The sequence below is a fragment of the Hipposideros armiger genome, unplaced genomic scaffold (assembly GCF_001890085.2).
Source record: "Hipposideros armiger isolate ML-2016 unplaced genomic scaffold, ASM189008v1 scaffold_450, whole genome shotgun sequence".
Lineage (NCBI taxonomy): Eukaryota > Metazoa > Chordata > Mammalia > Chiroptera > Hipposideridae > Hipposideros > Hipposideros armiger.
In genome coordinates this window covers 907,472-932,365 of record NW_017731800.1, presented here as the reverse complement: position 1 = coordinate 932,365, position 24,894 = coordinate 907,472, and the positions used below count along the sequence as shown (strand labels likewise).

The window sequence follows — 24,894 nt, the reverse complement described above, 5'->3', positions numbered from 1 at the left end:
ATTTCATTTCTTATTATTACTGAACTCTTCACTCATAGTATTCCAAAACAGTTTCCGGCATTGAAGTTTATACACTCTGCAATGTGCTGCTCTTTAAAGTAGTTGGTGTGGCAGCGGAAGATGTGATGTATGATTGAGGAGTTGTAAACTGGGGACTTAAGTGTGAGGAATCCAAGCTATACTTTCACAATTAAAGAATTCATGGGAGAATCATTCTGGATGAGTGAAAGAAAAACCAAAAATCAAACGGGAGAAAATTTCATTTGGTTGCAGAAGAGCGAAATGATATAAACAGGATTCAGTCAAAATCAAAACAGTAGTTTTAGTGGTTTTAACATTTTTCACATGTTCACTAGGCCTGCTCTAACCTGTTTTTACACATGTAAGCTAGTACACCTGGACATTTTCTGGTCATAAGTATGTATTAAATTGTATCACTTATAGAGTAAACATTTAGGGAAGAGACTATCATCATGGGAAGATTAGGCAGAGGATAGGTGTGTGTGTGTGTGTGTGTGTGTGTGTGTGTGTGCGTGTGCGCGTGCGCGTGCGCGTGCGCGTGCGCGTGTGTGTGTGTTTGCAGACTCCTTTCTAAGCCCTTAGCTGAGCCTCTAGCTTTCTAGGACATTATGACCATCAGCTTGACGGCACATTAACATCCCTATTTACTTCTCCTATTTAAGCTTCTAAATTTTATGTGCTTTACATTCACAATGACAGTTATACACTCAATGCTGACGGAAAACTCTCCTCTCACAGTACCACTTTACAAATGTAATACCATACGGATACAAGTAAAATAATAAATAGTTTTATGCTCGACTGATTTATCTTACATTTGAATTGCAAAAAAAGACTTAAGAAAATGGGTAAATTGCTATTTTATTTGCTGTTTAGCATATCCTATGAAAGAATCAATGTGTTAAATGTTCCTTAACAGTGATGTATAAAATGCCAATTTATGCCAATTTTACAAACACGAAACTTAGGTTTAATGAAGTTAGGCTATTAGCCCGATTTCACACCTAGTTGAGAGTTCACCTGGGATAAGAACCATTTTTTCTCCTTTTCTCTAAAGACTTGTCTGTTTCTATTATCTAAGCCTGTCTCCTAAAACATATTATAGAATTGCCCAGAATTTTTGATGCATATGACATCTATACTAAATATTTAGAGTGTCAGTTTCACTGACCTTGTCAAGAATTTATGCTGCACCAATTAAAACAGTTGACAGTTAATACTCTAGAAAGATTCCCTTTGAGTATTGCAACCATTGATGTGTTCACATTCTGCTATAAACTCTATTTCTCAATCAAATTCAGGTAAACTTTGAGATTATTGTGAACAACAAAGAGGCTATGTAATAAACCTGGTAAACTCAGGGGTGCCGCATGGCAGGCCTGACAAGTTCAGTGACCAAAACAAACCACTCAGTGTGGTCTGATCAGAAATTCCCAAGTGGCTAGCCATGGCAGGTAGTCGCATCCCAGTGCTACAGCCTTCTTAACAAAGGTCAGCCTTTACCTTAAGCGAGCCCTGTCCACTGTTCTTATGCATCCAGGATAACATACCTTTAAAATTCAGAGTAATTTTCTTTTTTAGACCCTTTGAAGGCACCACTGCAGGCACGAGACCACAAAATCACAAAACTTCTCATTGTTATCTTGTTCCCTGAACACCATCTCAGTGCGATGTTAAATTTATTAACTATCTTGTACTCACCAATGTAAGAGAAGTGTGTGTCTTTTCATTTTGCTTTTAATCTAATCTCAGAGATGTCCCCACTTTGCTTTCTCCCACCCCTTTAATCTAGCACCAAAGGTTTTCATGTCCCTTTCTTACATGTTCTCCTTTGATTCTAAATGCATAAAAGGAACTGCAAAACTGCCATTCTCAGGAGCATTTTTTTCAATCCATTCAGATTTTGTTTCTGGGAGTGTTCTCAAAATTTTGGCATAAACACATATAAAACTTTCCTATAGGCTGAACATTCTTTCATCCACATTATCTTTAAAAAAAAAGTATTAGTGACAGTTTTAAGAAAGTAAATCTAGATAGCAATCAGTTTATATAAACAATTTGTTGAATTTACATCTATGTCAATTACAGCTCATCATTGTAAATTAACAGCTAACTTTGTAAAGCCACAAGTAAACCGGTTTGTGTAACACTTTCAAATAGTTGCATCTTCAACTAAGTATATTTACATTTAAACACGGTGGGATAGTGTAAACTCCATACACCAAAGGTAATATTATTCAAATTACTACTGCTGCCTATTAGTGCATGTGAAATATAAAATATTGGTTTATATTGTAATGTTGTATAATTATTAATAATCATTTGTAATGAATAACCATTAATAAAATAACCACTAACACACTCTTTGATTTTTGAAGAATCTTAGATAATTTAGATTATCTTCATTTACTGAATCTATAAAAGATATACACATCAACATAATATTTAGCTACCTTATAACATTTCTGTATCAGAGCAGGCTAGAAGTAAATGAATACATAAATGTGAAGCATATATTTACTTAGTTTTTCCTTTGCAGAAGCCCATCGATGAAAGTACAAACATATATATATATATATATATATATATATATATATATATATATGTTTATTTTTTAACACGTATATGTACATGTAAATTCAAGTGTATTTAGAGTTGTGGGGATCCAGAGGCCAGTCTCCCCAGGATGGCCACCCTGGCATGCAGTTTATTTCCAGCTGAAAACAATTAAAGCCCAAGGAACTCAGGCAAAGTGTTGATTTGTTTGTCTGACTGTCTGTTTGTTTTTACCTCCACCTTTCCTTCTTAAAGAGGTTCAGATAGAGAACCTGCTTCAGAAAGGGAATCTTAGCATAATCACCTGAGCATATTCACTTTAGCCATGTAAGAATTAACAGAGGCAGGCAGGAAGGGTCCATGCAAAAATCTAGATTCCTGTTCACTAGATGCCTGTGTCCCACTGGCTCTGAATTGTCTAGCAAGAATTTGTTTGCAGGCAGGCTTTCTCTGGCTACCTGTGAATTGCCTCTATCTCCTTTGAAATTCCAGACCCCTTACCCCACTTTTCTCCATTGTCCAAAATAACATGCATACCTCATTTTGCCTCACTGTCTTTGGAATTTTCATGCTTATGTGAATTCCCCATGTGCACATGTTAAAAGTTGATTTTCTCCTGGGAATATATCTCTGCTAATTTTATTATTAGCTCAGCTAGGGTACTTAAAAGGTGGGAGGAAACTTATTTTTTAACCCCCCACAAAGTTGAATTTGATTTATTACTTTCTATGGGTATATACCAGGGGTGCCAAAAAAGTGTATACCAGTGGGCATTTCAGTCAAGCAGTAGTTCGCCATAATCAGAAGTGTCTGGATGCTGATAATAGCGACTTTGAGCACCTCTTGTAATTGCAGAAGTCAAACGTGACTTGTATTCAGCTTTTGTTATGGGTAAAAATTGAATATTACAATTTTAATAGTTGTTTTTTTTTCCTTTCTCAAAATGTGTATACATTTTTTGACCCTCTCTGTATAGTAATAGGGATGACCTATTCCAAAACCAAGTATGACAGATCTGTCAAGCACCTTATGTTTTTTGAGTAAACGCTTGTGTTAAATTACATCTTTACAGAATCTGGCGAATCCAGTGACTCTATAGAAGGTGTTTTCAAAACCTGAATCTCTGCTTTTCCTTATTCAATCCTGTTTTAATTACCTTAATTTCATTCTCTATTAGGCTGAAATATCCTCTTCTTTTTCCTCCATTTGTTGAACATGGAATATAGTTCCATGTCCTAGTAACCTGAAAGTAAATCAAAAGAGAAAACATTTTAAAAGATTAATTAATCGTGATGCCTTTACATTCTACGGGAAATATTTTTTGATTAGAGAAGGTTTAAGTTGTTCATCCTCACATTTCATCAGTTCTTTAGAAAATGCAACCTGTATTACCCAAGTTCAAAACTAACAGCCAGCAGGAGCCATAAACTCTGATCTTGCTAGATTGAGCACTGCCCTTTCTCTTCTTTCTCATAAATATAAAGATAAAATAGGAACTCAGCTGGATGCACCCTGCAGCAATTATTTCCCCTCTGATCTTCACTCTAGGATAAGGGCCTCGTGTGAAAAGACTTGTGCACTCTGATAAAGATTCTCAGTATGAAGCCTCCTTACCTGTATTTCATTCTGACATTCCTTACACAGACTTTCTTTTGGTGTCTTGCTAATTTAAAAGGTGCCACTTCTTATAAATGGTTAACTATTAAACTTTCTGAAGCTTTGGCTCTATTCTGTGTTTGTCCTTGACACAAAGGAAAATAAAAGTCTCAGGCTATGGTGATAATGGTATCATTTACATACCTTGAAATTTGAGAAAGAGATAGTCAACTCTATTGTCCATTTAAAGTGTGTTGCAGTAAAAAGATTAGTCTGAACAATGGTATATATTAAGGTAGTTATAAAAAAATGCTTTGACTCCATATCTCCTGAGGCATGCCTATATTTCTTATAGTAATTGAGGTATAAACAGTTAGTCTTTAAATCATATGAGATAAATCAGCTCAAGGATGAGAAAACACTCCATAGTTTTGCTGTGTTTCACTTGGGAGATCTTAATGTAGCTTCTAAACAAATGAACGTATTATTTGGTATTTTTATATTTTTACTTATTTTATTTCTAAATAATAACTTTAACTTTACATGTACATTGTTATTGTCTAAGAGATCATCATGTCTGTATCCTACATAATTTGCCTACAGAATAAACTTAAAATGAAAAGAAGGTTTTACCTCTACTTTAGCTGAACTGAAGTTGTAAAGTATTCTGAAAGTATTTCTTCCCACTCATAATACCTTGTCCTATTCACTGATATTTGCTTTTGGTTTTCTATAACTAATCTGGGATATGTAAAAAGATCGTTGTTCCTAATATAGAATACACAAAAAGCCATGCAAAGAAATATCTAATAATGTAGTTCTGAAAGAAAACAATATAAATAGCCATAAAATAAACACTAGTTTTCAGGGTCTCAAGTAGGTCCCTTGAAGGAATCATGTCCTAGTTAGTTTCTGATTTATGTCATCCAGATTGCCTCCCACAACTGAGGTGGATTTTGGTAACCATCTCCCTGCCAATTAGCTCTCCAGGTTCATCAATATTTTCTCCTGACCATAGCAAGAGGGGTCATTTCGATTTCTGTCCCAACATGATATCTACCATTTTAAACCTCTACTGAAAGAGAATTCAAACTGTTAGATTGTGTTTACAATCTAGTTCCATTAGTCCAGAATAGTCCACTGACGATTACTGACTTTATACTCAGATAAACAAAACAGTACTATACAGTGAAAAACCAATATAAAATTGGGAGATGAATCTTTCCTCTAAAATGCATTCTTATATGAACATAAAAACCTCTTAAAATCTCTACCTTCAGAAATGCAAAGAACCATAGAAAATTTTGCTTTTCTTCTAAGTCACTAAATGCCTAATATTAGTTTCTTAGGCAGAGCTCAAAGTGTTCTTCTAACCCCTGACCCCAAAGAAATATCTGAGTCAAAAACTTCCCCCCAAATATTGGTGGGGTGACCTGTCATATTGAGATGGTAAAATATCTATGATTCCAATCATAAAAAAATTAGCTGTGTTTTTTGTTTGTTTTGTTTTGTTTTTGTTTTACGTTTTCTTTGTCTGTTATGCTTGCTTTGTAAACATTTTCAGGTAACTTTGAGTTAGACAGTCCTAAAGATATGTGTATGATGTTCATGTAATGATGGAAAATATATTAATATTTAAAAATGAGACACTGTCACATGAGGTAACTTTGTACCAAAACACCCCAATGACTTTAAAACCCTATCTCTCAGAATCGTGTGCCTCAGCAGTCCAACCAGGTAGGATTTTCCAACATGGTTTCACCTTGAAACTTGACCTTTGATGGTTGGTGCTGCTTCTTAGTTTGTTGGTTTGTTAGATGGTTGGTGCAGCTGGGACTTCTTAGTTTCCATGCACATGGCCTTTTGGACACTGTCAGGCTAGACTGCTTTTCTGTTGTGGTGGTTGTTTTTCATGATAGTGAAACACTCTGGGAGGGCAAGAATGGAAAGAGCAAGACATCATAAAGTCTCAAACTCATGCAGCATGATTTCTGTCATATTCTATTGGCCAGTGTGAGCCACAAGCCAGTTCAGGCTTTAGGGGTAAGTGGAATGCTACTCAGCACTGCCACCTGCAAAGGACAAAGGAGACACGATTCTTTCAGGACTATTGTTATGGAAGCTTTTTTTCCTGCAGAGTATTATTGAAGCTCAGATAATTAATTGTAACATTTGATCTGACTACACTGTTGAAGTCCACTCAGGGGTAGTGTGATTTCTTGTTACTGTTTGCTAGCAGTGAAAATCACCATTTGGTACTAACCAGCACTAAAATCATGTCATATTTAAAAAATGGTCTACTTACGTCATTCACACAGTTTAAATAATAAATTATTATTGAAAAGAAAGTATATAATTAAGAATTCCTCAGTGAAAACTGAACTTCACAAGAGTCAGTCTGCCCATGAGAAAAACACAGGTCTTTGTCACCACAAGGAACATTGCCTCAGAAGGTGCCCACATGACAGACTGGGGCATGTGAAGGACAAGAAAGAGGTCTCATGAAAGTGAATTCGAAGTGAATTGGAGAAATTTCTGGGAAGTATGTGGTTTATTGTATTTTGTATTACTTCTCTTACTCATATTTTTGAGATACTTAGATAAGGAAAAATGAAAGTGTTACTAAAAATCTCTGCTCTTCCTGAAGGTTTTATTTATTTATTTATTTTCTCTAGTTTTAAACTTAAGAAGCTTATATGTTGTAAATCACATTAAGGAAATTGTGAAGGGGGATTTTTTTTGAGTGGTACCCACATCATAATGCTTATTAAAAATCATTTTATAAATGTATATTTTAATAGAACCTTAAGAAAATAGAGACTTTTGTAGCCCCAAATTTCATAACTAATTCTTTTAATCCATCAGAACATTTTCCTGCCTACTGATCTTATTCTTTCTCTACTTCAGGTTTGTTGATTATTTCATGCTGTTAAGAATATTTGATACAATGCCATGATCAGCAAGACCCCAGGAGAAAATGAAAAGGGCTGTATTATTAGAGAGGCTGGTGGTCTCCCACTGCCTTTTACTGTTCATACATTGTATTTCTTAGGTTTCAAAATAAAACATTTCACTTTCTCCGTAATGTTTTCCATTTGTATACACCTCAATACTAGAAATGTAGAAATGGCATATATAATGTATCTCCACATTTGATAACACTGATATAGATGAGATAATAACTGCAAATTACTATTCTAGAATAATGAATGAGATCTACTAAAAATTATTGTTTATTTTACAGGTTCATTTTTGTTATATTTCTAAACTGAGAAACAAAAGCTCTCTCGTAATCATTCTTACAACTGGTTTGCAGACATAATGTACTTCAGTAAAAAAATCAAGAACCCTTCCCTATAAAATTATTACTATTTACTAAGACTTACGTTATATGGAATGTGCAGTGTAACAGTTTTGAATAGTTTTGTATAAGAACAAATGTATATTAGAAACTGGCAAAGAGTAGTAAAATTTTAAATTGTGAATAGAATAGAATAATAAATGATAAATGAAAAATGATGTAAATTATATAATTACATAAATTATAGTAAGTGTGATATCATGAGCCCACATATAATTCCCCTATATCTGCAAAATGTCTTTAGGAGTCTATTTGCATGAGAGAGTTCAAAACTTTCTGAAAAATCTAAACTGATGAGGGGGAAGAGATGGTGAAGAATTTTTTTTCTATGAGTAGTACCTTCAGCTTAAGAAAAAAGTTATTTAACAAAGCATGGTGCATGCCCTTCAGAATAAAAGTCCCCCTCCCATTCCACACAAGCACACACATTCTTCTCCTTAAACTTCCTAGGGGATGGGTAAAGGAGACAGTTAAAAAGAACAGTCAAAAACATTTTTAAATCTAAAAGCTGTGAGAAGATTCCAATGGCAAGTCAATGGTGCTTTTGTACCAAAATAATAGAATGTGTCACAAAAGTGGAAGAAATTCTCTCTCGTTGTGTGGGAGGAAAGACAGCACAGGGCAATGATGTTGCATTGTTATTACCGTGGACATCAACAGAAGGCAGAAACTGCACAAGAAATAGTGTCACCTACAGAATCAGTAACGGAAATATCTACCAGAGAGCCTGACATCTGCTAGGGTTTCATGTTTCATTAAATCTTTATGTGGTGCATATTATAGAATTGTACACTTGAAACCTATGGAAGTTTGTAGACCACTGTCACCCCAATAAATGTTAATTAAAAAATAAAAAAATGCAGCTAAACATTTTAAGCTAAAAAAAACCCAAAAATTTTGTGGTGAATGAAGCACTAAATTGATACAATTTTATAGCAAAGCTTAAGAAAGAGGGAGTGGTTTATTCAATTGCACTAATAATATCTTTGGGTGGTGGTGGCGTGTAGGTGATGAGAATAGTAATGTCCTTGTTTAGTGATTAATGATCATTGTATCAGCTCCAGAGGTAACCTTGGAGGGAACATGATTCCAAAGCATTATCATAATATTCACTTTCCTTGACGGTCATCTTTTTCTAGTAGCAAGGGTGATGCTTCGTCAACAGCAGAGGCCTTGTCAACAGACATAACTGACAGAAAGAAGACGGAATCATTAAATCTATAGTGCCGGTGGAGAGAAGCTTTCTTAAACATATAATAAATGCACTATGTGGGTTGAAATACTTGAACAGAGAAATTTGAGGACAGATTTATTGGTATTCAAGTAATGGTGATAGGGACTGGGATGCATGTAGACATCTCACACTAGCAATTTAGAGTTCAAATCTATTTCATTTGGAAATTGAATGATTATGTCTCAGCCTGCCGTCGAAGGATGAATTGGCCTCCCTGGAGGCTCTAACCATAAATTTAACCCAATTAGCTGTATCACAGGGTCTCATATTAAGGGACATTTTTTGTAATTACAAGGGAAGATTTTATAATATACTGATGTCCAGATTCTATCCTTGGCAATTTTGGGGTGGGCCAAAACATTTTTTTAAAAGCTCCCCAAGTGATTCAAATATGCAGCTAATTTTGAGAACCATTTATCTGGAAGGTTTTTCTCTTCTAGGCACAAGATTAATGCATTCCAGTCTTCTAAAATCAGCCTCATTGGCTCATGATATTGAGTCATAATAGTCAGACATTTATAATAGAATTCTGTTTGGCATAAGTTCATCAAAAAATATTGCATAGCAGAGCCTTCTCATCCCTGAGTTTCCTTAGTTCATGAATAGACTATTTCTTGTAGAAGTTCTATGGGCACATAACTGTACTTCTTATTAAGGAACTAAACTTTTATTTTTAAAAAAAGTATTAATAATAAAAGATAAAGTAGGAGAGAAATAGACCACAGAGTGTGGTAAGGTCTATGTGGAACAGCTAGTTTTAGTACAAGTTATAAATTAGCACAGAAAATCTCAGAATTAAGGCTTGCCCTCAACTCCAAGTCCCTGCTGTTTTAACAACATTGCGATGGGTTTTTTCCCCCCTTTCCTCTCCTAGGCCTAATTGATTATATAACATACAGTGGTAAACTATGCAAAATTCTGGTGCTTATTTACCTATTGCTTGTTTAACTACCAATGGCTCTTGAAGATGGTGGAAGATGGTGGGGTAGGGTTGGGGGAGTGGGCAGACAGCTTTTACATTCATTTATATCTATATGTTAAAAGTGTAACACCTGGAATATCATGGGTGAGGATGGAGAGAAAGAGGAGGGATATTTTTGGTGTCATAAAAGGATGAAAATGAATGGGGAGAGGTCAAATATAGCAGGAGATCTGAATGTAAAGATCCCCAGTGCAGAGACAAGAGGAAAGAACATGGTGGGAAAGTCTAACTGGAGATTGACAGGCAAGATGGACGGCAGAGTCAGCCCCTCTTCTTTTCTTCTGTGCAAGTCAAATTTTGGTTCCCAGTTTTAGCAAATCCACTTTGGAGTGTGATCTTACTCAGGAAAGGGATGGTTTTTAGATTGTACTCATCCTAAAATGAATAATTTATTGTTTCTATATCATTTTTAACCATAATCAAATTTCTAAACAGATATTTCCTGAGGTTCTATTAAATAAGTATCACTATGTGTATTCCATATCCGCTAAGAATCATTATTTTGAAACCCAGTGACTCTGCTACATTCTTAAATTCATATCAAATGCAATTTCTTTAAGTTTATTTTATTGTTTAAGCCAGTGCCATAATAACTTTTCATCTCTAGATTAATTTTGTTTTGTATACACAGCAATAAACCATGCTCCAACACACAACTTTTGAGACGATTATTTTGCATGCACAGCAGCATCTTGCCTTACCCAGCGTCTGTGATTATTCACTAAAGAATTCTGCATTTACTCATTATCCACAGGACAGTCTTCCTCGTCTTTATTTGTGCACAGCTCAGGAGTGAGACCTCCTGCAAGTTGCAATTTAGATGTAAAAGGAGTTTATTTTAGGAATGTTCATCTTTCATCACAAAGGGGTATGCACCCTCGTGAAGTGCATGCAAAGCTTCCCCACTTTTAATGAGAGTTCTATGTGTACATAAGTAGGAAATGGGAAACCTTTGGTCACAGACAATGTCTCCAGCAGGGAGAAAGGCATATTAACTTTCTGATCTAGCAGTTATCAAAATCAGCATGAGCTCTCCTTTCTCAGGTAGGAGCTGCTAGATTGGGGACCTGATTCTTACTCCTCGGGGAATGTAATATGGAAGAAAGTTATGGAAGACAGATCATAAAATATTTATGAAGAGTGCATGACTATATTTTGCTTTATTAGTGCCTGTGATACAAATAGTGTAGAGAACATAGTTCCTCCATTTTACACAAGTTTATAATCTGAAGGAAGGGATTTATAAAAAACAAAAAAAAAACTGGGGACGAAACCTGAAAAAGCTTTTTCTGAATGATATTTAAGTATAAGCTAGAATACAGAGTAGGGCGAACAGTCTTTGTATGTCCATATATCATTAAATTTGGCCAACGTTATAACTGTTCATTTAGTTTTTACTGAAAATTACTCATTTAAAATTTTACATGTATTTATTGTTCTGAAATAATTTACAAAAACGGGATACAAAACAAATACTTGATTTGTCATCAGGAACTATGTAGGAAACATCAAAAACATAGATATTTACTAACTCATGTAGGACATACTGACATGCCAAGACGTATTGCACAGATGCCCAGTACTATTTAGAGTCAGAGAAGAAATAAATTGAGATGATTTTATTTTAACAAGGAATTTTTCCATTATAAGATGAATAAATTTAGATTTAAAAACATGAGAGGAAGGGATTATGGTTGGAAAAACTTTTGAGTAAAGCTTTATAATGAGAAATGAAAGTGGTCTATGAGCCTTTTCTTGAAAGAGGGTTTGTGTTGGGGATTTAGAGATACAAAATTGGTACAACAGCTAGGATTAATTATGCATAACCCCAATGTCAAACTGGTGGTTGAGCTTGCTTCAGAGGAGAATTATTAATACTTTGGAAGCTGGACTTAAAATCCCAATTCATTTTATTTTAAGTAATCTGATTTTTGTAGGTATTAAACAAAAAACATAATGCAATGTACACACAACAATATAAAGAGAAGTTCAATATTATGATGACTAGTATGATACATGGATTTGACTGCTGGTGGGACAATAATCAGAAAGATATTCTCCAAAATTTAGCTTGAATTTGGAAGACACCCTACTAAGCTATTTGGAATAGAAATTAAGATGCAAATGGAACAGTATTTTAAAGGGAAAAAAATAGTCTTCGACTAGGTTGGATTGAGAGTTTCTTAAATGTCTTTGTATGATAGATTATTGAAAATGAGGAGAAATGAGGGGAAAGAAAGCAAAAACGGAGTTTGCTTATAAACTGCCTTTACTATGATAAGCACCACAATAGCCTTTTTACCGGACATTGCTGATTTGACCAGCAAGATTTTCTAAACCCCAGTAATGCAAACATCATCTCGCCATGTAACATAAAGCAACTGAGCCAACCTTAAGAAACTTTGGTTTTTAATGAGTAGGTTCTAGTACTAAAATAATCCTCTGCTGACTCACCCACATCTGACATTGATGTAAAAATAAGAACAGTACCTGTTTCTGATGACAGCATTAGGCGTGGGAGATGCTATAAGATATCTGAGGTCCGTTTAGCAAGAGTCACTGTGATATGAAACCCGCTGCTTCATATGATATAAAAGCCATGCCTGGCTTTTCCTAAAGACAAAAGAACAACTTTTAATACTACCCAAATCATATAAATCTATCCAAATATGCATCACGTGGGAAGCCGGAATATCCAGTCCAAAGATCAAAATCCAGACATTGAGAGAAACAAGTAATCAATGTCACTGTGTTCTTCCAAATGCACTAAATGACAATGTTTCCACTTTTTAATATTCTGGCATTTAGAATATTAATTAAAATGATTAACATGGATAAATAATAGCAACATAATTTATTGTTAAATTTGGGCACTGTTGAGAAGAGATGCTATTAATAATTATACCAGTACACCAGGTGTAAATTGACTGTCCCAGAAAATCAGGACATATGGTCACCCTAATAATAGAAGATCGGAATGCTTTTTTTCCTCCACATCTATTTGCTCTGGATAATTTAAAGGCTCATAAGTAAATAACTGAATAAGTGAATCAAAGTGCAATGTTTGGGAGTAGTAATATAGAAACATGATTTCTGGGAAAGAATAAACAGAATTTGGAAACCAAGAATATAACAGGGATAAGAGTTAAAGAGCAGAAACATCAAAGACAACTCAATCAGTTAGGATGCTTTCACTGAACATAACAGAAAACCTGCATACAGTGGCTGAAACGGACATGGATGGCTTCTCACATAAGTCTGGGGGCAGGTGGCTGCTAGCATCGGCTTAGTCTTTAGAGGTTCAATTATATCAGAGCCAAAGTTTCTGATATTCTAATGGCCTTTCCTTCATGGTCACTGGATAGTTTCTGCCCTGAAGTTATATCTATCTAACAGGAAGAAAGAAGAAAGACAAATAGAATTGTTTTCTGAAATCCTCATACATGCATTATATGCTTGATTCATAGATCTCTGTTACACAGCTACAGTTGACTGAAAAATGCGCAGGGACAAGGGATTTGGGAATTGGGATTATATTAGTGAAACAATGCTGTACATACCACATGATGTTAAGGTTTCATATCAGTACTATGTCGGGAGTGGCAATGCCTTTACTAAGCATAAGGCAGAGGAATCTTATTTTCCTTAAGAAAATTATAAGAGATGTTTTTTGGTTTGGGATTTTTTAAAATTTATTTTTTATAATCAGTTTGATATAAAGGAGAGACATTTAAATTTTCCCATGAGGAGTTGGATATACGAGTATGTAACTAGACATCTCTGGGAGGATTACAAACTAAAAATTCAAAGCTGGGAATCACAAGAATTAAATCACGGTAAAGTAATTTCACAGAAGACAAAAATATATAGAGTGATAACAGGAATGGAAAAGTTTTCAGCATTTAGAGAATACTTACACTGAGGGGTTTAGATAAGCAAAAAATGCTTACCTTGTAAAAATGTTGTTATGTTTTGTTTTTGTTTGTTTTTATAGTTCTAGAAGTCTCTGTTATTAAGGTTAGTTTAGCTTTACTGAAGATATATTAATTACAACTACATAGTAAAATACCCAAATTATGCAGGTACCATAGTGAACTCAAAGGTTTACTAATTTTTTTTAATATTGTGCAACTATAAATAAGAAGCCATTACCCCTTACAAGTGCAGACACAATAATTAGCATCATAACTAGGTAGAGGAAAATATTGGAAAATCAATTTTTTTCAACTTTCTAATAGGACAACTGGTATGGCTCTACTGTCTGCACATTTTCCTAAGAAATCAATATTAAGGAGATATTAATAACACACACACACACACTCATACACACATTGATTTATACTTACCTTGGCAATTAAAATATTGGGTAATTTTTCTATGTGACTTTTTAATGTTAAACTGCCATCATTTATTTAAATTATGTGCATATGATATTTGTTGCTTCTCTTCTATTTATTGTGTGGTTTGTGTCTAATACTAAGTATAATCACCTATACCAGGAATAAGCAAACAATGGCTGTGGTCTAAATCTGGCTTGCAGGCCCCCCCCCCCACTTAAATAAAGGCTTATTGCAACACAGCTATACTCATTCTATTAGGCATTGCCTATAGCTGCTTTTTTTTAACATGGCCGAAATGAGTAGTTGTGACTGATATTATATGGCTCACAAAGCCAAAAATATTTATTATCAGGCTTTTTACAGAAAAAGTTTGTCAACCTCAATCTAAGGAAATCGGGTAAAATGTTAATGTCTATGTGTTTTTTAAATGTACATTCTGTCATTGAGAAATAGGCAAAATAATTTTGTAGTGAATCTGGAACTAATGGAAGGAAACTTTATTGAGTATTTCATTTAGTCCTCAAAATCTATATGATAGGCATTATTACCCTCATTTTGCTGTTTAAAGAAGAGTATTAGAATTGTTAAAGCAAACAAATCTTGTTAACCAATATATATACAATTAGTAAGTGTAAGAACTGAAATTCAGGCTGGGGTTATTTTATATTTATTTTATGTTTTTATTTGTTTGTTTTCAGTTGAGCTCATTCAACTATATAATTCAGTTCAATAGCTTTTCCAAATAAAAATAGACTGGTTTATAGAGAATTATTTTTTCCTGTTATTCTTAAAGCTACTGATTTAACTAGAAAAGCCCTACTGAGTGAGATAATAAAATTCCAACATCAACCAGCATATTTACACATCTTTCTTCTAACTCTTGTCTTATGTATTAAACTTAGGCAAATATTTTGTTTAATTTATATTATTCATTTAAATATTCCAGTATATTTTATTCTTTCCTGAATCCTTCTTCTCTTCTGTTTTCTTGTATGCTCCCCTGGGAGCTCTGAACCGCTACACTAGATTAAACTATTGCCTAAATGCTGATAAATAACCTTCATATTCCTATGTACAGCTGTGAATTCTTTTCTGAATTAGAAGATGATATATCCAAATTCTTAGTGGTATGTCCATTAGAAGCCCTGCAGGTAACAAATCTAGTATATTCAGAATGAAACACATTATCTTTCATGACCCTCCAAAGGATTTAGGTCCATGGGCTAAATCAAGACAATGATGGTGGAACTTGCATGGAATTCTGGGCAGGGGTGTAAACACTACCTGAACAGCTTCTGCCTTGGATGGTGGCCCAGATATGAAGAAGATGCATTTTTAAATTTGTCTTTGAAAGCCTAGAATTTGAGTTTCCCAACCATTTTTTGGTGTATTTTAAATTTGTATCAACACAATAAAAATATTTGAATACCAATACAAAATTATAATAAATGATTAAAGATATAATTTCCACTTCTAATTTTCTATAGGAATGTCAGTATTACTTATTGCTTGAAAAGTTATTAGACACCTGAAAATAATATAATACTGCATGTCAACTGTAATTGAAAAATAAAAATGATTTTAAAATAATAGATATGTTTAAATCCATAAGTTTGTATGAAATAAAGAACTTGTAGTCATCTGTAAAAATAAAAAAAGAAGGAAAGAAAAGTCATTAAATTCAATAGGGATACAATAAGAAATGGACAACTTTATATAAAATGAAATACCTGTGATATTCTCTAAAGACAAATTATATTTCTAAACAGGTCATTTTCTTTTCTAAAATGTATTATATATGATAGATGGAATGAGACCTACATTAATATACAACATATTTTTTCAGCATGGACATAAAATGATTTTTATTCTACTCAGAGCTACCAATTTTAAGAGATTTGAAAATAAAGACCTAAAGCATAGTTTGATAGATAGATGAATAGATAGATAGATAGATAGATATTTGATTGCAAGTTTTGTTTGAATTACATTATTAAAATGATTATCACAGTATAAAATTTTGCATGTGATGTAAACTCTAATCAAGGGAAAACTATACTGGAAAGAATAGTGTATTTAACAAAAGCAATCTTGGAAATTACTTGAAAGTTGGCATTTTATTCCCTAGTAGCCTCTCTTTTTCCCTGCATGAACACACTATCTTGCTCATGGAAATCTCACTTTTCAGTATTTAATGCATCAACATAGTACTGGGCATCCCACCAACACTTAATTTAATGTAACCTAGTAGTAAAACAATCTAGTATAATGTGCTCAAGATTCATTTTATAAAAGTTATGAGACTACCCAACTTATTTTTAATCAGATTTTTATGCCTTAGGGGAAAGAGTGAATCTCAGTTTCTACTTAGCCTATACTAGTTTGACATTGTTAAATTTCACTTAAATTTTACCTTGCATTTGTCTATATAAGATGCAAATCTTTGAAAGATGCCTGTTTTCAGGAAGTTAAACTGGTTTTCATATTATATGACATTATGTAAGACATTGTTATTTATATACATGTATTGTCTTAATTGTGCTGAAATGTGTGGCTATAAAATTAGGCCAACATTTTTATTGTCTCTATATCTTTGTTTTCATTTACCCATAGAATGTGTTTTAGTGTAAATGTGCCCCATCATACTATCCCCAATGAATTCATGTAGGGATATTAAAATGTAATTACTATATTAGTCTAAAGTTATTTTTGCACCCCTTCTTAACACAAGTGACCTTTTAAGTTAGATTACAATTAATCTTTTTCCTCCTTAATCCTTAATCACTTTTAAATTGTCTTAATAGTGAAACATTCTTAATCATTTTTAAATACCTTTAAGCATTCTTAATCATACTATTTTTTTTTTGCCAGAAAAGAATTTTAATGTAAAGTAGAAAGGACTAATCCACCTTGTCACTTTCCTTACCCTTGCTGTGTAGACTCCTCCCTCCTGCGACTTTGAGAATTTGGGAGGAGCAGGCCCTGTTTTGGAGGGGTTGTCCATATGGGAAAAAGTCTCCCATGTTGGGAGTTTGCTCCCAGATCTGGAAAAATACTAGTGTCCTTCAGATCTGGGAGCAGATGTGAAACAATAAAATAATTTATATGTGGTCCATCGCCTCTACAGATCCCATCGCCTTCCTCCTTATAGTCATATAAACCTGTATCATCCTCGGACTTATGGGGACCAAAGGTTGCTTTTAAAGAACTTTCCCCTGAGGGGCATCCTTTGCTGGCATTCACGTTGATATTCTTCAGGAAGATGAGGATGATGCTATCTTTCTCTCCATTGGCTGTGGAGCAGCTTTCAGATAGCCCTGAACTCCCAGGTTTCTGGGGATCTTCAGCTCACCATTCTTCCAAAACTTAAACCTTAGACTGACCACACTGACGAGGATGGTCACCACAGCCACCAAGATGACAGTGAAGTTGAAGACACCAAATGCAGCCACAGTGAGTACCATCTGATGTAAGGCTGGGAAGGAAGGTTGAATCTTCTCTTGTCCTCGGGCTGATGGTGGCTGGTTTGGGAGTAACATTTTGAGAGGTGTCATGCCCTGATGTTGCTGTTGTGGCTGGGGCTGAGCGAGGCCCAGCAAGGCAGGGTGTGGCCATCCCTGGTGTGTGAGCTTGGCGTCACGGGTTTACTGGCTGCTGTGGGAACCTGTGATACCGTCTCTGGAGCAGCTGGGGTACCGGTGCTGGACAGAAGGTTTGGGCTACTTGGCTCTGAAGAAGGTCTGACTCCTGTGTTAGAAGTTGGCTCTGTGGTCAGACTTAGGCTGAGGGCTCCTTGAGGGCTACAGGGCTGTGTTGTAGGCTGGGAGTTGTAGCGTGTCAGTAGGAGGAAATAGGGTCACCCAACACAGCTGCGAGCTCCAACAGTCCGCATGTCGGCTGGGTCTGTGACGGGCAGACAGCTGCTCCCTGAAGGCACTGTCCATAGTGGAAAAGAGACAGGGGGTTCTAGGGTGGGAGGGGGTGGGGTCTGCCCCTCTCTTCCCGTATGAAGGGTCCATCAGGTTCCTCCACAGATTTCCCTGGAGGTTCATCCGAAACATTCTTAATCATTTTCTGAGTTCAGGGATTCTAAGAAACAGTGCTTATCATAATAACTATATCTGATCTTGCTATTTTAGTGTCTAATAATTTCATGTCTATAATTCTGTTATTCCCTTTCTATGCAAGATAGCAACTGATATGTTCCATGTCTATGAAAATCAACATTACATTCAAACAGCAGATTGTCCACTTCATATGTTGAAGCCTAATGTCCAGTACCCTAGCATGTGACTGAATTTGGAGAGAAGGCTGTTAAAGAGACAATGAAGATTAAATGAGGTCATAAGGATTGAACCATATTCCAATATGACTGGTATCCTCATCAGAAGAGGGAGAGACACCCTGGAATTGCGTACACAAAGGAAAGGCCATGTGAGGATGTAGAGCGAAGGTCAGCTCTGACAACGAAGGAGTGAGGCCTCCGGATAACACCATAGCTGCTGCCACCTTGACCTTGGCTTTCTCCAGAACTACGAGAAATAATTTTTTATTGTTTAAGCCACCTAGACTGATGTTTTGTGTGGCATCCCTAGCACAATAATATGCTCACAAACCCACACTGTTTTTCAAATATAAGTATAAAATAAAGGCTATGTGACGTAACAAGAAAATAAAGAACAACAAATATAAATGCATTCACAAATCTAAATGGCGATCAAGTCAATAAAACAATCACTTATTGTCTGTTTAAAGAATGTGTAGTATTAAAAGACATGACAAAGATAACATAGATAGTAGGAGGGAATTTTAAAAAGTTAATATATTCGAAGGACCTTGCTTTATATAGAAAAGGGTTGAGATACGTTTTTTTTTAATTGAGGTATAATTGACATTATATTAGTTTCAGGTGTATAATGTAATGATTTGATATTTGCATATATTACAAAACAATTATCACAATGAATCTAATGTCTGGCACCATACATAGTTACAATGTTTTTTCTCATGATGAAGACTTCTAAGACCTATTTTTTTTAGCAACTTTCAAATATGCAATACAGTATTAACGGCAGTCCCCATGACTTTCTTCTTTTATAACTGGAAATTTGTACATTTTGACCCCTTCTACTAATTTTGTCAACTCCTCACCCCTCCACCTCTGGCAATCATGCATACTGCTTTCATATCCTACTAAATAAATTTTACTTTATCCAAAGGATAAAATACAGGTGGATTTTAAGCTGGAGAGTGATGTGTCTGTTTCAATAAAATACTGACTGCAATGTATTTTTTTCTTCTTTCTTTAGAATGGCGGTGTATGGAAGAAAAGACTGGAAACAGGAAGATTGTGTCTATACTCTAAGGCATGGGATGATGGTAAGTTCCATTTCGCGTGGTGGCAATGCAATGAAGAATCAATTAATAGACTTAGGAGACATTTTTTATTTACATTTAGAAAGAAATAGGTTATTAGGATGTGATTTCTGAGGGGAAGAACAGAGGGACTGCCAGTTCTGCTTATAGTTTTCCAGTTTCAGCAACTGGAAGAATTTTGACTACATTTAGTAAGTAAGAAATGACATACAGAAGACTTTGGGTATGTGATCATTTATCATAGATTTACTTAGGATATCCAGTGTCTACTTATGACAATAGATATATCCACCCAAACTATGAGTCCAATGTAACTGACCCTTGATATGGAAGACTAACTTTATTATAATGTTTCAATAATTCTGTTGTTTTATACTTTTTGTTATTATTTCCACCTGTTAATAAATCTTCCCTGTGAGGAATTCACTTTATTTAACAGAAAATATATTTGCAGAATATATCAAACCCTTGTTATATCCAATGCCATACTTTGTTATCAAAAGTCTCCTGGTGTTTTCAGACTGAGCTATATGTTCCTTGCAGTGAGTTTCTTAACTATTCCTGGCAAGTCCTCAGAAGCTTAAGGGGGTAGTCTTTGTCTAAGTACAAACTTTTACTGAAATATGCATACCCAAAAGTACAGAAATCTAAAGTGTACTAAATAAATTGTGTTGTGGAAAAGTGAGAGAGAATGAGGCAGTAGCAATATGGGAAAGGAAAACTGAGTGTGTTGTATTCTTAAGTAGCAGAATGTTGTACTCGTTTGTAAACAAGGGTCTGCACAGAGATTTAATAAAATACAGGAACTAAAGAAACAAAGAGTTCAGGAATTGGTGTCCTTTCAGAGGGAGTGTCCATTAACGTCAGCTGTGGAGATGTTGTTCAAGCAAGACTGTTGATTGGTTGACAGTGTATTTTCTGTAGTGAGGCTTTAACTGATTGGCTCACTTTCAAAAGTATGGGGCTATCACTGAGAAGTTGATTTTTGGAAATGAGTTATTGATTCAAAGCATCCATTAATTAAACTGAGGCTAGTCACCAATCAATTCAAAAACTTTAAAACACAATCTGGTGTTTACTTGTTATGGCTACAAAGTAAGCATTCTTTTCCTGAAACATGAGAATTAAAAAAAATGTTTAATATGACATATAAAAAGCAATACCTATGTAATGTATACAACTCGATGAATTTGTCAATAAGTATACATCTATGAAACCATCACCACCATTGAAGCCACAGTTGGTATCTCATTGTTTCAATTTGCACTTACTTGATATCTAATGAGTTTGAGTATGAATGTTGACTATTTTCACATTTTCTATATGCATTTGAATTCATGCATATTTTTCTGTTCGGTTGTGTCTTATTTTTAACATTTAGAAGTTAATTTAGATTATGGATATGAGCTTTTTATTAGAAATAAATGTTGAAAACACTTCCACAATATGGTTTGCCTTTTACCCTCCTAATGAAATCTTTTGACATAACAGAGATCCTTACATTGAGTGTAATCCCATTAATCAAATTTTTAATAATTTTTTTCAGGTTAAACTATCTTTTCCTATCCTTATACCATGAACACATTTTCCTATTATCTTCTCAAAGCCCTATGAATTTTAGCTTTTATGTTTTATTATACAATCTACCTGGAATTTTTTTTAATGGGGGAGGGGGTTGATATGATGGTATGAGATAGACTGAAGTTTATTTTATATTTTCTCTCTTTCTTTCTTTCTTTCTTTCTTTCAAATAATGTACCATATGTTGGGAATATTTTCCTTTCATAGTGAACTTGGTTGCCTGTTTTTATACCCTTTGTATCATCATATCACCTAATTCCTGTACTTTTATAATAACTCTAGATAGCTACTTGAGTATTTTCTCTCAACTTGTTCTTCCAGATTGTATTGGCTATTCTTGTTGCTTTGAATTTTCATATAACTTTTTAAATTACCAATTCAATTTCCATCAAAAATTACCTTTGTGATTTGCATTCATTTTGAAGATTGACTTGGGAGAAATTTAAAAGCAAAGTCTTTGTGTCAATGGCTAAAACCAAGTCCATTCATTTAAATAGATTTTCTTAATTTAGGCTAAATAATAATTCGTGTAATGCTGCATATCTTTTTTATATCTCAGCATTTACTTTTTAGATTCTGTACATGTTAAGTTTAATTTTGTCTTTATAAATATACATGGACATGTATATTCATTGACTTTGTATCCACCTGCCTTGCAATTTTTACTTAGGATTTTTTATCATTTCTCTGTAGATACTGCTGGATTTTTTTCATGCCTAAATTACATGTTCTGCAATTAACAGTGATGTTATTTCTACCTATTCAAACTTTACAAGTTAGATGTTGATAGATAGATGATAGATAGATAGATAGATACATACATACATACATACATACATACATACATAGATGATAGAGACATAGATAGATATTGAGATACGGATTTATTTGCTTGTTTTACTTATTTTATTGTAATACTGGCTGGCTTCTCCAAGACAATATTGAAGAACATATTGATAGACATTAAGCTTACATTATATTTCTTTGAATTTTATTAATCATATCTGAAAAAACATGAATGACTCATAAGACTTCATCTGATTTGTTTTGTTTTTTGTTTTGTTTTTAATTTTGTTTTGTTTTATTGTCTGTTGGTTTTTGGCTGCATTTTTCTTCCTTGTGTATGTAAATATATATGATGATGTGTTCAGCATTGCACATATACAAGGACAACCTTTGCTTCCCTCAGTCATGTAACAGGTAACAGGAATTGGAGACTGAGATGATCAAAGCTTGATTTTTGTATTATGAAGGCTATTTTTAGAACATGTTACTCTATGTTACAGCTGTTTTGGGTTCTAACCAAAAGCCTGGGGATTTTTCACTGGTCTCTTCATCTTAGCCCTTGCTGATATCCTTACCACTCCCTCCACCCCGCTTTAGATGCATTAACCATGGAAAGCTCTGCTAAGCTTCTCAGTCTCCTTGCTCAGTCTTATTAATCCTTTATGTTATCAAATATCTTACTGTTAATATAGACATAATATGGAGAGCCACTCTTCTGTGTCCATTACACTAGTACATAACAGGGTAAACAATTTAATTATTATGATTATAACAAAATTTAAAAGCTTTAAATTTATATATGAAACAAAAATATCACTATGGGTTTATATAGCAAGTACACATGTGTGCATGCAAATATAGCTAATAAAATAAAAAGCAAGATGGATATAATAACACTTTCTTAAAAATGAAAGACAAATAAGAAACTATGACTTCATTGAAATCAGTAAAAAGCTAATAATATTAGTTCATTTTCATTTGTCATTTAAACAAGAATGCTTACGTTTCTTTGAAATGGACCTGTCATCTTTCTTTGTTATCTCTTATTTTTCAATGTATTTTATTACTTATTTTTTCATTCAAATTAGGTTTAACAGCACAAGTATTTTCCAATTTTAAATTATAATTATTTTTGTTCATTGATACAATGAGTCAGTAGCTGCAAGTATTCCTGGAATGCTTTTGCTAGTCCATGTATTATCATTACATCCTTCTTAGAATGTATGTAACTATGCTAATGTTTTATGAGAGCTGGTAAGTCTTCAATATATATATATATATATATATATATATATATATATATATATATATATATATATTCTATTTCTTTGATTCATTTAGCCATTATTTATTAATGTGTATGTATATTTCTGGACTAAAAATAATGAACTCTTTTATAAATATCCTCTGTTTAACTGAGGATAATATTGAATAAATCTTATAGAATGTGAAATAATGAACAAACAAGTAAACTCTTCTTTGTTTTTGCTGATTGCTGATTTATTTATTAATATTAAGTTGCAGCATAATTTTAAAGTATCTTACTGTGCTTTAAATAATTTAAATTTGAAGAGGTGGAGAAATCCTTCTAATTTTATATATTAGGACATTTGCATGTCTTTTATCTTCAAAGAGTGATTATTCATACTTTCTCAGATATAGGCTTTGTGAATATCTTTTTTCTAAGGTGTGGCTTGTCTTTTAATTTTCTTAATGTATTTTGATAAGCAGACATTTTTTTAAAATTTTGAGTATATCCAAATACTCCAAAATATTCTTTTAGGCTTAATCATTTTTGTGTACTGCTTAATATCTTTGACTACCCCAAAGAAGTGAAGATATTTTTGTTTTCTTCTAGAAGCTTTATATTGTAAGCCCCCATAGTTAAATTTATGATATATTCTACATTGATTATTTTTATGGTATGAGGTAATGTTCAAAGTTTATCTTTGTCTAATATGAAATCAAGCTTCTCCAGCACCAATTACTAAAAAGTCAGTGATGCGTTCTCTCTCTCTCTCTCTCTCAATCTCTTTATATATCATATAAGCATATGGGAGTTAGTCTGTTTCTGGACTTTTTTGTTTCATTATTTTATACGTTGTCTAATGGAACACTGTTTTTATTATTAATAGCTTTATAAAAAGCCTTGATATAGGGTAGTGTCTGATCCCAAGCTTTCTTCTTCAGAGTTGACCTCACTCCTTAGTATCTACTTGAAATTTCAAGACAAAAACATACAAAAATACAACCAAACAAGCAAACTTTTAAAAAGAAACTTTCTGTGACATATATAATATCAGAGGATGTACACAAAAATGTTTACATTTATAAGGTCAATATTTCAATTATTTCTTTTAAAAAGAAAGGATGTAAAATACAGCATAAAGCATATAGTCAATAATATGGTATAGCTATGTGTTGTGCCAGGTGTATACTAGACTAATCAGGGAGACCACTTTGTAAATTATATAAATATCTAACAACTATGCTGTACACCTGAAACTAATATAAAATAATATTGAATGTCAACTGTAATTGAAAAATAAAAAAAAGAAACTAAATATTCAAATTGAGACTTAGGGAAAGGAGTATGACAGTATTATAGGAGTAACAGCAACAATAACGAAAAACACAAAAATGAGTTAGAAAAGAGACAATAACCCACAGAAACTAATGCAAGAGCTTAAGAAAAACGTAAACAGGTTAAGATCTGGAAAATCTAATTAAAAACTTATTAGAAATAAACTTCAAATAAGATAAGCACATTGATGTACACAGAAACAACTTATAATATCAAATGAAATTCAAAGTACGTTAATGCTATATATGTTTGCAAATAATATTTCCAATTTGCTTGAATAAACGTTGCAGGAACAAAAAAAGTCACAAAGTAAGAGTATTAGGAATAGAGTGAAAAAGCAAACAAAAAAGGAAGGTACAAACAAGTTATCTTTTTATTAGAGAATTTGAGAACCATCAATTATGTCATTTTATTCTCAGAATGGAGTTTAAATTCCAATAGTGCAATCTTAATGGTCTTAGTTTTAGTTTTTCACTT

The 24,894-nt window shown here is 33.7% G+C and overlaps 1 protein-coding gene across 1 annotated transcript; it reads right to left on the bottom strand.

The window, feature by feature from the left end:
• Positions 1–17,012: 17,012 nt before the first annotated feature.
• LOC109395034 (endothelial cell-specific chemotaxis regulator-like) lies at positions 17,013–18,034 on the bottom strand. The gene is given in 5 exon segments (XM_019665740.1): positions 17,013–17,437; positions 17,440–17,552; positions 17,554–17,665; positions 17,739–17,941; positions 17,943–18,034. Coding segments are annotated over 5 exon segments (945 nt in total).
• Positions 18,035–24,894: the final 6,860 nt, after the last annotated feature.